At 37.0% G+C, this 13328-nt stretch overlaps 1 protein-coding gene across 1 annotated transcript in view; it reads right to left on the bottom strand.

The window, feature by feature from the left end:
• ADGRL3 (adhesion G protein-coupled receptor L3) overlaps nucleotides 1-13328 on the bottom strand; it is a 417871-nt gene that overhangs the window by 100796 nt on the left and 303747 nt on the right. Inside the window, exons 11-12 of the mRNA XM_080796369.1 lie at nucleotides 10717-10925; nucleotides 9596-9772 (exon numbers count right to left, since the gene is read on the bottom strand). Of these exons, the coding sequence (XP_080652495.1) occupies nucleotides 9596-9772; nucleotides 10717-10925 (386 nt within the window). The remainder of the gene's footprint in view (nucleotides 1-9595; nucleotides 9773-10716; nucleotides 10926-13328) is intronic.

Genomic DNA, 13328 nt, shown 5'->3' with positions numbered 1-13328 from the left:
GAGCTATTATATTTAAATTAATGGAAAAAAAAATCATTCCTTCAGTTAGTCAATGCTAAAAATGACTCTCACTAATGAAGAAGAAACGCAGTCAATAAAAAAGTTATCTATTGATTGTATTAGTGTTGATATATGATTGTACTTAAAATTGAATTGGGTAGTGCTGATATTGCAGGAATTTAATGTCCTTATAACCAGCACTTTGAAGGGCTGGAAAATTACATGTAGGTATGATAATATCTTGCAGAAAATCTATTATTTTGGCAATTTCATCATGGGAAAAATCTCTGTCACTTCAAAAAGTAAGACAAAGCTCTAACCTAAACTCTTCTCCTTTTTAGGGAAAACTTAGCTGTATAGAAGTAGATAAAAATCATTACACTTTATTAGAAACAAAATTAAATATTTGGGCCTTAATAGTTAAATACCCCCAGAACCAGAGCTCAAGGGCTTTAAGGACAGGTAAGCATATTGTGAATTTAAAAAATATATTTTCAGAAAACTTTATAATTCTCAAAATGATTTTAATACATTTTGTTATTCAATCCCTGAAGTAAGTCTGAGATGATGTTAGAAAAAATTATTATTTAAAAAAAAATATATATATTAAAAATTATTATTATTATTAGTCTTATTTTACTGATTTAATAATAAGAACTGGAAATTCTGATGATTTGCCCGAGAAAGGTAATTTTCCAAAGAACTGGAATCAGGACCCTAAGTATCCTGATTTTTAGTTCTTTTTGCAACCTCTCTTCAGATTATAAATGGGCAAATAAATTATGATAATAATACGTGTTGTGGTGTTGTGGATTCAATGAGATACTGTATGTACACATTAAAGACATGACATTCATTCTTACTATTACAGGACAAGCCAGGCCCTTCTGAGAGGTGAAGTTCTCACTTAATCTCCACTCCTTGGAATCTCCATATAAACTTGATTACTTATTCCTTATAAAATATTTCAAACTAGAATTGTAGATGAATCTCCAGCTGCTATTTTTAGCCAAGCTTATTTACTGACGATGATAATGAACCTAAAAATTGTAAGTGTAAGGATCCAAGCTGTGTGTGAGATGATCACAGGTTTCTTTTTGCTTGAAAATTCCACTACAACCCAAAAATAAAAACAACCAGAGAATATTATTAATACTCTTCAAAACATAAAATTTACTGAAAAAGTGTACTGTAAAACCATAAAAACCCAGCCTTATTTCATGCTACTTTAACCCTGTCACTCTCATTTTGCTTAAACTGTTATGTGCCTTCATCTAGAGCATATTCCTTGACCCTGCAAGGTTAAGACTCGTTCCTGTGTGTTTCCACAGCATCCCCTACCACAATGGTAAGACATTTCTTACAAAGCACTGATTTTGCTGACTACCTATCTGTGCTATTAATTAGACCATGAGCTTTACCTATTACAAAGACGACAGTCAACTATTTGAGAAAAAAAGGGTAGACTAAACAAATTTCAATTTTAAAAATGAGATGAATAAAACAAAGTTTTCAAATATGTTTCCACAGATTCCTTTTAATTACAAAAAGCTCAATGTCCTGTTCAATATTCCAATAAGGGGCCTCTTGATCCAATGGGGAGGATACAGTATCTCCCACATAGATTTCTTGCCAAAAGTGTTTAATTTGAATCTAAATATGAGAAAACAATCAGGTTGAAATTGTGGAATATTCTAACAGGACAAATGGCCTGGACTATAACAAATGTCATTTTCATGAAAGACAGAAATGAGTAAGAAAACTTCCACATTAAAGAAGGCTAAAGAGATATAGCAACTAAAGGCAATGTGTGGCTCTTGACTGGGTACTGCATGGAAAATCAAAGACTATAAAGGACATTATTTGAATTATTGGAAAAATTTGTGTATGCATTCTGTACTAGAGGATAGCACTTCATCAATGTTAAATTTCCTGTGTGTGCTAATAGTAGGGAGAGAATGTCTGTGTTCTTAAAACATGTTTGCTGGAAGATTTAGGAATTAAATATTATAGAGTTAGCAATTTACTTTTGGAAAATCAAATAATACAGCTAAATATATATGCACATACACAGAAAAGTGACAGTCAAATGTGTCAAAAATTCAAATGTCAATTCAGAAAAATGGACATATGAGTGTTTACTATACTGTTCTTTAAATTTTTTAATAAAAGTTCTGTAAAAAGAGTAGACGAAATAAGTGCTAAAAATTTTTAATGGCTTATTTTTTCTTCAGATCCATAATTTCAGCTGTTCTCTCTCTATAAATAGCTAATTTGGGATATATCTTCCCCTTTCACAAACATAAGAGTTCTGACCAGAACTAGTTGCCAATTCCTCTCAAATGCATATGAAAAAAGTATCCTCTTTGCTATCCCTAGGTAAGCTACCTTTCCTCTCTTCCTCCCTGTCCTGTACAGAGAGAGAGAGAAGACAGATAGAACTTTCTCTTTCTTCTTCTATAATAATTTCCCCATTTTACAGCAACTTGATCAGAAGTCAAACATAAGACACTGTAGGCAACTGGTGATTCAGTATAGATTAGGGGGAAGTGATACGGAGTCAGCATTCTTCATTTCTTGTTATTTATTCAAAAGAGCATTAAAGTTGAGGTCATGTGGTGCTCCAAGAGCCATCGTGTTGGGTAGAAAATTCTCCCTTCACAGTCACTCATATTTTGAAATATCTCCTCAGCTTACTGCTCACAAGTAACATTAAATAGGAAATATTCCCTCTGACTTGGGAAATTAAAAATTGTGTGCTTGCAAACTTCTGATACAGGGGGAGGGGTGTGGATCAGTGAGGAAGGTAGTGTTATTCTTTTATTAACCAAAAGAGGTATGTTGCTTCTTGGTAGCCTGGACAAAAATGTAACCAACTCTAGAAAATCACAACTTGTTATAGGCTTAGATCTAGGTATCTTGGACTCCAGAATAAATACAGTAACCAATTTCAAAGAATTTAAAATTCAGAGGAACTAAAAGAGACATAGAGATAAGCTATCTTGCAAAATATATATTTCTCAGTATAAAAATGAATCCACACTTAAAGACGTATACATATTATTTAGGGTCTAGGCATGGCTGAAATTTCCCTCTTAATAAATATATTTCGAACTCGTAGATGTAAAACACATAATATATTACATATGTAACACATGCTCAAAGCTCTGCTGTGGCTTTCCATTGTACTTTGAGTAAAACCCACAACCAAAGTCATTCTGATGGCCTACGGTCCTTCTACTCTAGACCCTTCGACTTTTTCCACTAATGCACTTTCTCTCTAATGCTTTCCACTCCAACTATACTGTTCTTGAAGTTCCTCAGACACATCAGAATCTCCCTGGTTTTAACAAAATCTTACATGTTTGACCATTTTTGGAACCATTTTCTTTTTGTGGAATATTCCATATTTGGAGGATATTCAATTTGCCAGTTTTTACCATCTTTTCCTAAATAAGTACTTAAAGTACTATACACTAGTTACAATTTTTAATCTCTAGCTCTCCCTCAATCCCAACACACTATATATGGTAAAATTAAAAAAAATAATAAGCATAAAAAATTGACAATGGAAGTGTATAACCTTAAGCATCATGCACTAAACATTTTATTTTTTACTAATAAAATCATTGCTTAAACTCAAAATGACTTTTTGGAATTTAAAGAATAAAAAATATTATTTTTCAAAAATAAGTACTTTCCTTCATGAGCAACTGCAGAATCTTGCAACATGAAACTACGTATTTTCGTCCAGCCTAGAAAAAGTTTGGCTATAAAATATTTGACACACAGAATCTATGGTATGACATTAAGATTTTCTAAATTGTCACTGTCTGGAATCAATACTAAATAAAGAAATAAATACAATGATTTCAAACAGCGAAATCAATGTTTATACCTGGACTGGAGTGAATTTGGGGTGGGGACAATAAGATAAATTAAATAAAAAAAAAAACACAGAAAGAGAGAGATGCAAGCACCAAACTAAGGGAAGTGAAGGCTTTTAAAAATAATAAAGGGGCACCTGGGTGAGTCAGTCAGAAAGGATAAGCGGACTGCTCCTCCCTCAGCCTTCCCCTGCTCCTGCTCTCTCAAATAAAAAAATAAATCTTAAAAAAAAAGGGGGGGGGCGCCTGGGTGGCTCAGTAGGTTAAATCCTCTGCCTTTGGCTCGGGTCATGATCCCAGGGTCCTGGGATGGAGCCCTGCATTGCAGAGCGCTCTCTGCTCAGCAGGGAGCCTGCTTTCCTCTCTCTCTCTCCCTGCCTGCCTCTCTGCCTGCTTGTGATCCCTCTCTGTCAAATAAATATATACAATCTTAAAAAAAAAAAAAAAATCAATGTCAAGTTGAACTAACAGGAGAAAGTTATTATTATTATTTTTTAATTATTTCTCAAAGAATTACAATTTGAGTAGAGGAAAGAGATATAAGCTGTCAACTCTCTTCTAAAGCATTTGTTATAATGCTTTACAAAATCACAGTAGAAATGTTAATCAGTTGGTTTGAAACTTACACTCCTGTAAACTAAAATACTCCTCCCACAAAGGATGTTCATGAAAACAATCACTAGTAAGAGAAGAGATAGACGATTGAATTTGATGTGTTTAATATTCTGCTGAACAACAGACAAATCAACCTGTAGGTGATTCACAATAATGGAAAGGTTTTAAAATACCATAGATATTGGGGCGCCTGGGTGGCTCAGTGGTTTAAGCCGCTGCCTTCGGCTCGGGTCATGATCTCAGGGTCCTGGGATCGAGTCCCACATCGGGCTCTCTGCTTGGCAGGGAGCCTGCTTCCCTCTCTCACTCTCTACCTGCCTCTCTGCCTACTTGTGATCTCTCTCTCTCTCTCTGTCAAATAAATAAATAAAATCTTTAAAAAATAAAATAAAATAAAATAAAATACCATAGATACTATATCAGTTTAGTATAAATTACTAAATTTCTGTAATGATTACTTTAAAAATATATGTTTTATTTGTTTATTTGTGAGAGAGAGAGTGCAGGGTCCTAAGCAGGGGAAGGGGCAAAGGGAGAGGGGGAGAGAGAGAAATCCCAAGCAGACTCCCTGCTCGGCGTGGAGTCCAAGGTGGGGCTCAATCTCAGAACTCTCCATCATGACCTGAGTGGAAAGCAAGAGTCCGATGCTTAATGGACTGAGCTACCCAGGCACCCCTGGAATGATTACTTTTGTGTCTAAAAGAGAAGACAATCAGATGTTTCCTTAGACAACATAAGTACAGCAAAGTCAGAAATAGTTAACCAGCAAAATTGCCACTTTAGGTAGAAGCATCCCCTTTCTTCTTTAACCTCCCTAAAAGGACCTAGTTATTGTTGAAAAGTAAACCATAGGCCCAAAATGGCATTGCTCAGGCCAAGTCACCAAAGGTATCAAGCCCCTATATTGGGCTTAATACCTAAGCTACTTGCAGTTTCAACCTCCCTTAGAAATGTAAGTCTTACCTAACCAGTCAGGAATTTTCTGATAAACACCAATGACATAATCTGTCACATGGGTCCTCTCCATTCCCCCAAAGATGAGGTAATTCCACCTAATAAAACCCCCTATACTTCCCACAAGGGAAGATGACCTTGACTGAAACAAGTCCTTTCCTTAATTTTGCTAATACATTACTTCCTCGTCCTACCCTCTCCTATAAAAACCTTCCATATTGCACAAATCGGTGGAGTTCCCCTCTACTTGTTAGATGGGACACTGCCTGATTCATGAATCCCTTAATAAAGCCAATTAGATTTTCAAACTCACTCAGTTGAATTTTTCTTCTTTAAAATTATGAAATCTCTCTTACCATCCCATTCAAAAATCAGTCTTCACCCTTCTCTCTCCCTTGATAAATTATGAATTCCCCAAGGTCAGGAAACAGTTTTGCCTTATTTATTCCTCACAGCATTTTGTAGGGGTGGGGTAATCTGAAATTTTAAATAAAGTGGACAGGGTGAGCTTCTTTGAGAAGGTGACAGTGAAGCAGAGACTTGAAGGGGATGAGGACGTTGGCTGCGGTGGCTGCTGGGGGGGGGGGGGTGGGTAGGAGGAGGGGCGCTCTCAGGTCTAATACTGGATGTGTTTGTGGAAAGGCAAGGTGGCCTGTCATGGCTGAAGCCAAGTGTGCTAGAGGAAGAGTACTAGGGAAGGACGTCGAAAGATGTGAGAGAGGCCAAGATTTGGCCCCTTTCTTGTCTCTTATTGAGACAAGGAGTCAGTTCAAACTGGATCAAAGATATGAAGTACCCAATTTGCATTTTAAAGGGATTAAAGAGCTGATTTTTGAGAAGGAATCAGACTGGTTGGAAGGTCTGGCCCGCAGTTGAAGAGTAGCCCTCTGGCAACTCTACTGAGTATAAATTTAGGAGGGGCATGGAGAGAAGCAGAGAGACCAACTAAGGGGCTGTAACTAGAAAGTGAAGGCCAGATAACAGGGGCCGGAACCTAGATGGTAGTGATGAAGATGCTGAGAATGTGTCAGATCCTGGATCTTGCAGCATATGTTCCTGGGATTGGGTGTGCAGTATGAACAAAAAGAAACAAATCAAAAATGGTGTGGGGCTTGGCGCCTGCTGGAAGGGCAGAGCAGCCCTTTAGGAAGAAGTCTCAGGTGGGAGCATACCAGAAGTATAGTTCTAGAACTGAGGCACTTATTAGAAGTCTAAGAGGATATGACCAGTCAGCAGTTGAATCTGTGATTCTGGAGTTAAAAAATAGAGACAGGGGCACCTGGGTGGCTCAGTGGGTTAAAGCCTCTGCCTTCAGCTCAGGTCATGATCCCAGGGTCCTGGGATAGAGCCCCGTATTGGGCTCTCCCTGCTCAGCAGGGAGCCTGCTTCCTCCTCTCTCTCTGCTTCCCTCTCTGCCTACCTGTGATCTCTCTCTGTCAAATAAATAAAAATTAAAAAAAAAAAATGGAGACAGAAAATCTGGGAATCATGAGATGTTAAGAGCCACACGGCTCTTAATGAGATCACGTAGGGACAAAGAACACATAATGCCTATAGTAGATCTACACTTGGGTCCAGAGCAACAATGAGAGGTCATGGCGATGAGGAGGAAGAGGAAGCTAAGAGAGATCGGGTACCCAGGAAGGAAAGAAACAGGAGGGAGGGGTATACCCAAGGCAAAGTGAAGAAAGTGTTGCAAGAATGTGGTCACTGCAAATTCTCCACACGTTGCCTTCCTAAATACATTCTGCCTGTCCTTCCGAATGGGACATTCTTTTGATAAGCCCTTTCTGACCAACCCTGCCTTAATCGATGATCCTCCCCTGTATTTCAGAATCACAGGGCAGGTCTCAATGTCAACACTCAAAAATGTTGATGAAAGCACGAAGGAAGTGCTCAATGAACGGCAGAGAAGCACAGATGATGGATGGGGACGGCGCGTACAGTGCACAGGCAGAGCCTGGAACGAAGACCGACACATCAGGGTACCACAGCTTAATGGCCACAGCAGTGATGTTATTCAGCTAACTCCTCTCGCTCTCCTCCCAGGCTCATCAAGCCCAACTATCCAATATAATCTTGTTTCCTTCATACATCATTCTGCGCAGTTAGAAAGCGACAACTAGCAAACAATAAATATCTATTCCAACGGGTGGCTGGATTTCTCACTGTGCACAAATAGATTGGTGTTCTGTTTTAGGAATTAGTCTCATGCAAGTTTGGTTAGTGTGTTTCTTTTTGGACCGGTGGTGGTGTTCAGTCTGTTTGTTTTCTGTTTCTCAAGTGCCAAAACCCTGCTGTGAGATCCAAACGCGGCTGACTGGCAACTGCAGAAGTCTACGGTACAGAAAACCAGGACATCCATGCTGTGGGACTGACCGCTACAGGGAAATACTGATTTGCATTTATTTTGTCTCTTGTTGACATGTAATAATGGTCATAGCCGGAATTCTTACGTAATGGATCGAGGAGAGGGCGCTATACTACGCCTGCAGCGAAAAAGGATATTTTGTTGTTTCAAATATGGTCCACTTTTCTGACTTTGAATTTATTCCCTACATGGAAAAATAGAATCCTAGAAGCCACACTAACACATTCCAGGTTGAAACCTAAATTTGTTAGTATAGCTAGTCTTGCTGAACTACATCAATTTGTAATGCTCTGACAAAATAGGGTATGTAGTCCTTTAAAGACCAAAATGTAAACTCTGCTGACACAGCGAAGGTAATTTATTTGTAAGGTGCTAACAGGGTTGGGATTGAGTCTCCCTCTGGGATACCTATACCATATCCAAATCCAACAGTGACAAGGAAAATTTTGGATGAAATTATTTGGAAAAATGACACCGAGTAGATAAAACCTGGGCCACAGTTTTCACTTTTGAAAACATGTTGGAGAGTAATCCTTCCTCTCTTTTTATTGACATCAGGGAGAACAGAATTTACAAGTGTATAATTTCTTGTTACTAATCCATCAGTCTCTATAAACAAGCTAATAAGCTCTTTGTATTTTTTTATACCTTTTATATTTTTATGTCCTAAATATATCTGAAATCTAAATCCCCTTCATGCCCTCCCCCACCCATGGCAGCCAGAGTCATGCCAGGAGGACACTGATGCAGCCAAATTAGCTGTGTGTCTGACTTTGGAAACTCTATCACCTGGATTTTTCCTTAGAGTGGGTTTTCTTGAATGGAGAAAACCCATTACATTATATTAGAGTTTGCTACACCCTTTGCATTACAGGCATTGTTAATTGTGCTAATTAATAGCTGCATTTCCAAGAGTCAGTTTGGCAGTATTTAATGTCAGACCTGGTTCTTTTTTTTTTGTTTGTTTGTTTTTTTGTGGTTTTTTTTGTAAATTTTTTTTAATTAAATTTTTTATTTATTTTCAGCGTAACAGTATTCATTGTTTTTTCACCACACCCAGTGCTCCATGCAATCTGTGCCCTCCCCAATACCCACCACCTGGTTCCCCCACCCTCCCACCCCGCCCCTTCAAAACCCTCAGGTTGTTTTTCAGAGTCCATAGTCTCTCATGGTTCACCTCCCCTTCCAATTTCCCTCAACTCCCTTCTCCTCTCCATCCACCCTTGTCCTCTATATTATTTGTTATGCTCCACAAATAAGTGAAACCATATGATACTTGACTCTCTCTGTTTGACTTATTTCACTCAGCATAATCTCTTCCAGTCCTGTCCATGTTGCTACAAAAGTTGGGTATTCGTCCTTTCTGATGGAGGCATAATACTCCATAGTGTATATGAACCTGGTTCTTAACCCCAGTGCACTGGCCTTTAGTCCTGGAGTCCTACCTTGATTTGGTCACATGGTCTCCTTTAGTCATATGAACTAAGAACAGTGGAGACTAAGGGGAATTTTTATAAGTACAATTTTATTTTATACGTGAACTACAATTTTATAAACTATGTTGATAATAGAACAAAAAACAAACAAACAAAAAACCTTTCTTTGAATCATCCAGGAGGATATGGGTTGAACTCCAGAGAATTTCTGAACAAAATTAATAAGAAAGTGGAAAACCTTTGAAGTAAGACTGGCCTGTGGGCTTAGGACTTCTTATAGTGATATCCTGACCATATGCTTAGATATCTTTACTTTATGGCATATATCTTACCTTAACTTCCACATGTGCCATCAGTACTGCAAAATTGGTTAGGTGATTACAAGAGCATGTAGTATGTGTCTTATTGGTTGTCAGAAGCCGGCAGCCTTGTGTTGACCAATAACCTGTCATTGTGCGCTTGGAATAGCTCCAAAATGAACAGTTAGGGTTGAAATTCTCCTCGGACTGCTACAGAGGGGAAAAAAAAAATCAATAAAGCCAATAACTACTTTATGATCACGTACGTTAGATAGGCATTTTCGTTACATCTAACATACCTCATACTCTGTTCCAACTTTTGTGGAGATGCACACCACTGTTTTCAGATTAAGTAGGCTTCATTAAGCCTAGGCAAATTTGAATATATATTGTTGCTTATTTCCTCTAATTAGAGGTGAGTTTGCCTTTTAAAAAATTAATATAATTGGAATACTAGTATCAATGTCTCAGAATGACTTTAATTTCAAAGTAACATACATTACAAAGAATTTAATTACTCTAAATAATTTCTGAAAAGATGCTCTTTAGAAATCTTTGTTCACTTCATAATACAATCTTTGTACATACCTAAATATATATATATGTATATACATATATACATATATGTATATGTATATACATATATACATACATATATACATATACATATATATATATTTAGGTATGTACAAAGATTGTATATATATATAGATATATACATATATATACCTAAATATATATATATACACACACACACACACACACACCTATATAAATATATATCCAAGCACTCTTTTTAATTATGGAGACACATTTAGAAATCCATCTATAAATATTTTTATCAGAAGCATTTATATATTCAAGAGTTATTTATATATTCATTATATATTCATATATATTCATATATATGAATATATATTCATTATATATTCAATATATATATTATATATTCATATTCATTATATATTCATTTATATATTCAAGAGTTATTCTCCTCCCTCATCTTAGAAAAGAAAAATCACCACTATCATTTTATAGATAATGAATTGCCATCTGTCAAATAATAGGAAAAATTAAAGGAAAATTAGTTCATGCTTGTGCTGTAACAGATATAGACAATGTGGACAACTAAACTTATCATGACATTTTCTTACCTTAATATGTTTAACAGTGAACACCACGGGATCAGCTAAATAAACCTTATTGCTGAACTCTTTGTTTATTGCTGCTGTAATAACAGGGGAATTGACGATAACAGAATGATTGGTAGACATAGCCTCTGTTCCCAACTTCATGCTGGCATTCTCCGTGGACAAATAAGGACCCAAGTTGTTGTATAGGACAAAAGCTACTCTGATCTCTCCTGAAAAAAATGTAAATGTGAATTATAAGTTGGGGAGAAACTCTGATTACTTTGTACATTCCACCAAATTTAGATACTTCTAATTAAATTATAATCAAATCCATACAGTATACATTCACAACAAAATTAAGCATTCATTTTAACCAAAGTGCCAAGATATTCATGAGAAAAGGAATGTCTAATGATGCTGAAAAACAACCTACCAGTATTTTATTTTATTTTTAATTTATTTATTTGACGGACAGAGATCACAAGTAGGCAGAGAGGTGGACAGAGAGAGAGGGGGAAGCAGGCTCCCCGCCGAGCAGAGAGCCCGATGTGGGGCTCGATCCCAGGACCCCAGGATCATGACCTGAGCCGAAGGCAGAGGCTTTAACCCACTGAGCCACCCAGGTGCCCCCTATCAGTATTTTAAAAAGTGAATGAATTGCTCTGTACTCAAAACTTAAAGACTTAGGGCTCAGTGGGTTAGAGCCTGTCTTCAGCTCAGGTCATGATCCCAGGGTCCTGGGATCCAGCCCAGCATCCGGCTCTCTGCTCAGGAGGGAGTCTGCCCACCCCCGCCACCTGCTGCCATCTGCCTCTCCGGCTACTTATAATGTCTGTCTGTAAAATAAATAAAATCTTAAAAACAAACAAACAAACAAACTTAAAGACTTAAAGACATATCATAGACCTAAACATAAAAACCAGAACCATAAAATTTCTACAACAAAATAGAGGATCTTTGTGATCTTGGAGTAGGCAAGGATGACTTGGATAGGATCCAAAAGACATTAACCATAAAAGAAAGAAAGAAAGGTAAACCACACTTTGTCAAAATTTAAAATGTGTCTATCAAAATATTATATCAACAATATTATTTATTGTTAATAATATACCATACTTTATAGAATATATTATGTATATTATATTTTATTATATAAAATTATAATATAAACATTATATTAACAATAATATATATTAGACTCCTGACTATATATAGGGTTTCTGCTAATCAACAAAAAAATGAATAAATAAGACATGAAAATGGCAAAAGGCATAAACATATACTTCAGAAAAAAAGATACATGAAAGTCTAATAGAAACATGAAAAATTATCACCATCATTAGTATTTATGGAAATAAAAATGAAAAAATCACACCAAGATACCATCTGAGAACCACCAGAATTTCTAAAATCAAAATGACTGGTCATGCTAATATTACAAAGATGAGGAACAGCTACAGCTCCTGCACACTGCAGGTGGAAATGAGAAGTAGTTCAACTCTTTGGAGAAATGGTGATTTTTTTTTCTGTGAAGTTGAACATATCTACCCTTCCTAGATAAGCGAAAATATAAATCTATAAAGAAAAATAAAAACTTGTATAAGATGAACAGCAACCTTATAATATCTGCCAAATGGAAACAACTAAAAAATCTATCAACAGACAAATGAATTATGGCATACGAATATAATGGAATAGACCGTGCATCAATAAAGAACAACTGATAGAACAAAGAAGAAACTACCATTAGAGCATGATGACAGAATCCCCAAAATACTGTGTTTGGTTAAAGAACACAGACAGAAAAGAGCACACACTATATGATTCCAGCTGTGTGAAGTCTAAGAACAGGTAAAATTTGTCTATAGAGATCGTAATGAGAGTAGTTTCATCAGACGAGGAGAGGTGGTAAGAAGACTGGAAACGGGTAACAATTTCCAAGTAATAGAAGAGATTTATATCTTACTTAGGTAATATTACAGAGGAATGTACAGCTGTCAGATTCAACAAGGTACATTCTTAAGGGATATGCATTTTATTTTATGTGAATTATATTTCAATCGCAGTGAAAACAACAATAACAAGGACTCAAAATCCTTATCTGTTTTTGAACACAATTACCATGTTCTTCCAAAGTCACTTTCTCCATATATCCTTCCACCTTATTTTTTTTCTCTTATGACTATCTCCCACCTGCAATCTTCTGTAAAATTAACCTTCTTTTAACATGGGGAGGAAGGGCAGAGGGCGAGGAAGAAGCAGAACCCCGCTGAGCAGGGAGTCCAACGCGGGGCTCCATTCCTGGTCCAGGGATCATGACCTGAGCCGAAGGCAGATGCTTAAGTGACTGAGCCACGCAGGTGACATGTTTTTGATCATATCATTTTCTTTCTTCAAATACATCAAGCCCGGGGCACCTGGGTGGCTCAGTGGGTTAAAGCCTCTGCCTTCGGCTCAGGTCATGGTCCCAGGGTCCTGGGATCGAGCCCCGCATCGGGCTCTCTGCTCAGCAGGGAGCCTGCTTCCTCCTCTCTCTCTGCCTGCCTCTCTGCCTACTTGTGATCTCTGTCTGTCAAATAAATAAATAAAATCTTTAAAAAAATAAAATAAAATACATCAAGCCCTATGTCTTA

The sequence above is a fragment of the Martes martes genome (assembly GCF_963455335.1).
Source record: "Martes martes genome assembly, chromosome: 2".
NCBI classification, from domain to species: domain Eukaryota; kingdom Metazoa; phylum Chordata; class Mammalia; order Carnivora; family Mustelidae; genus Martes; species Martes martes.
This window is presented reverse-complemented; position numbering and strand designations above follow the sequence as displayed.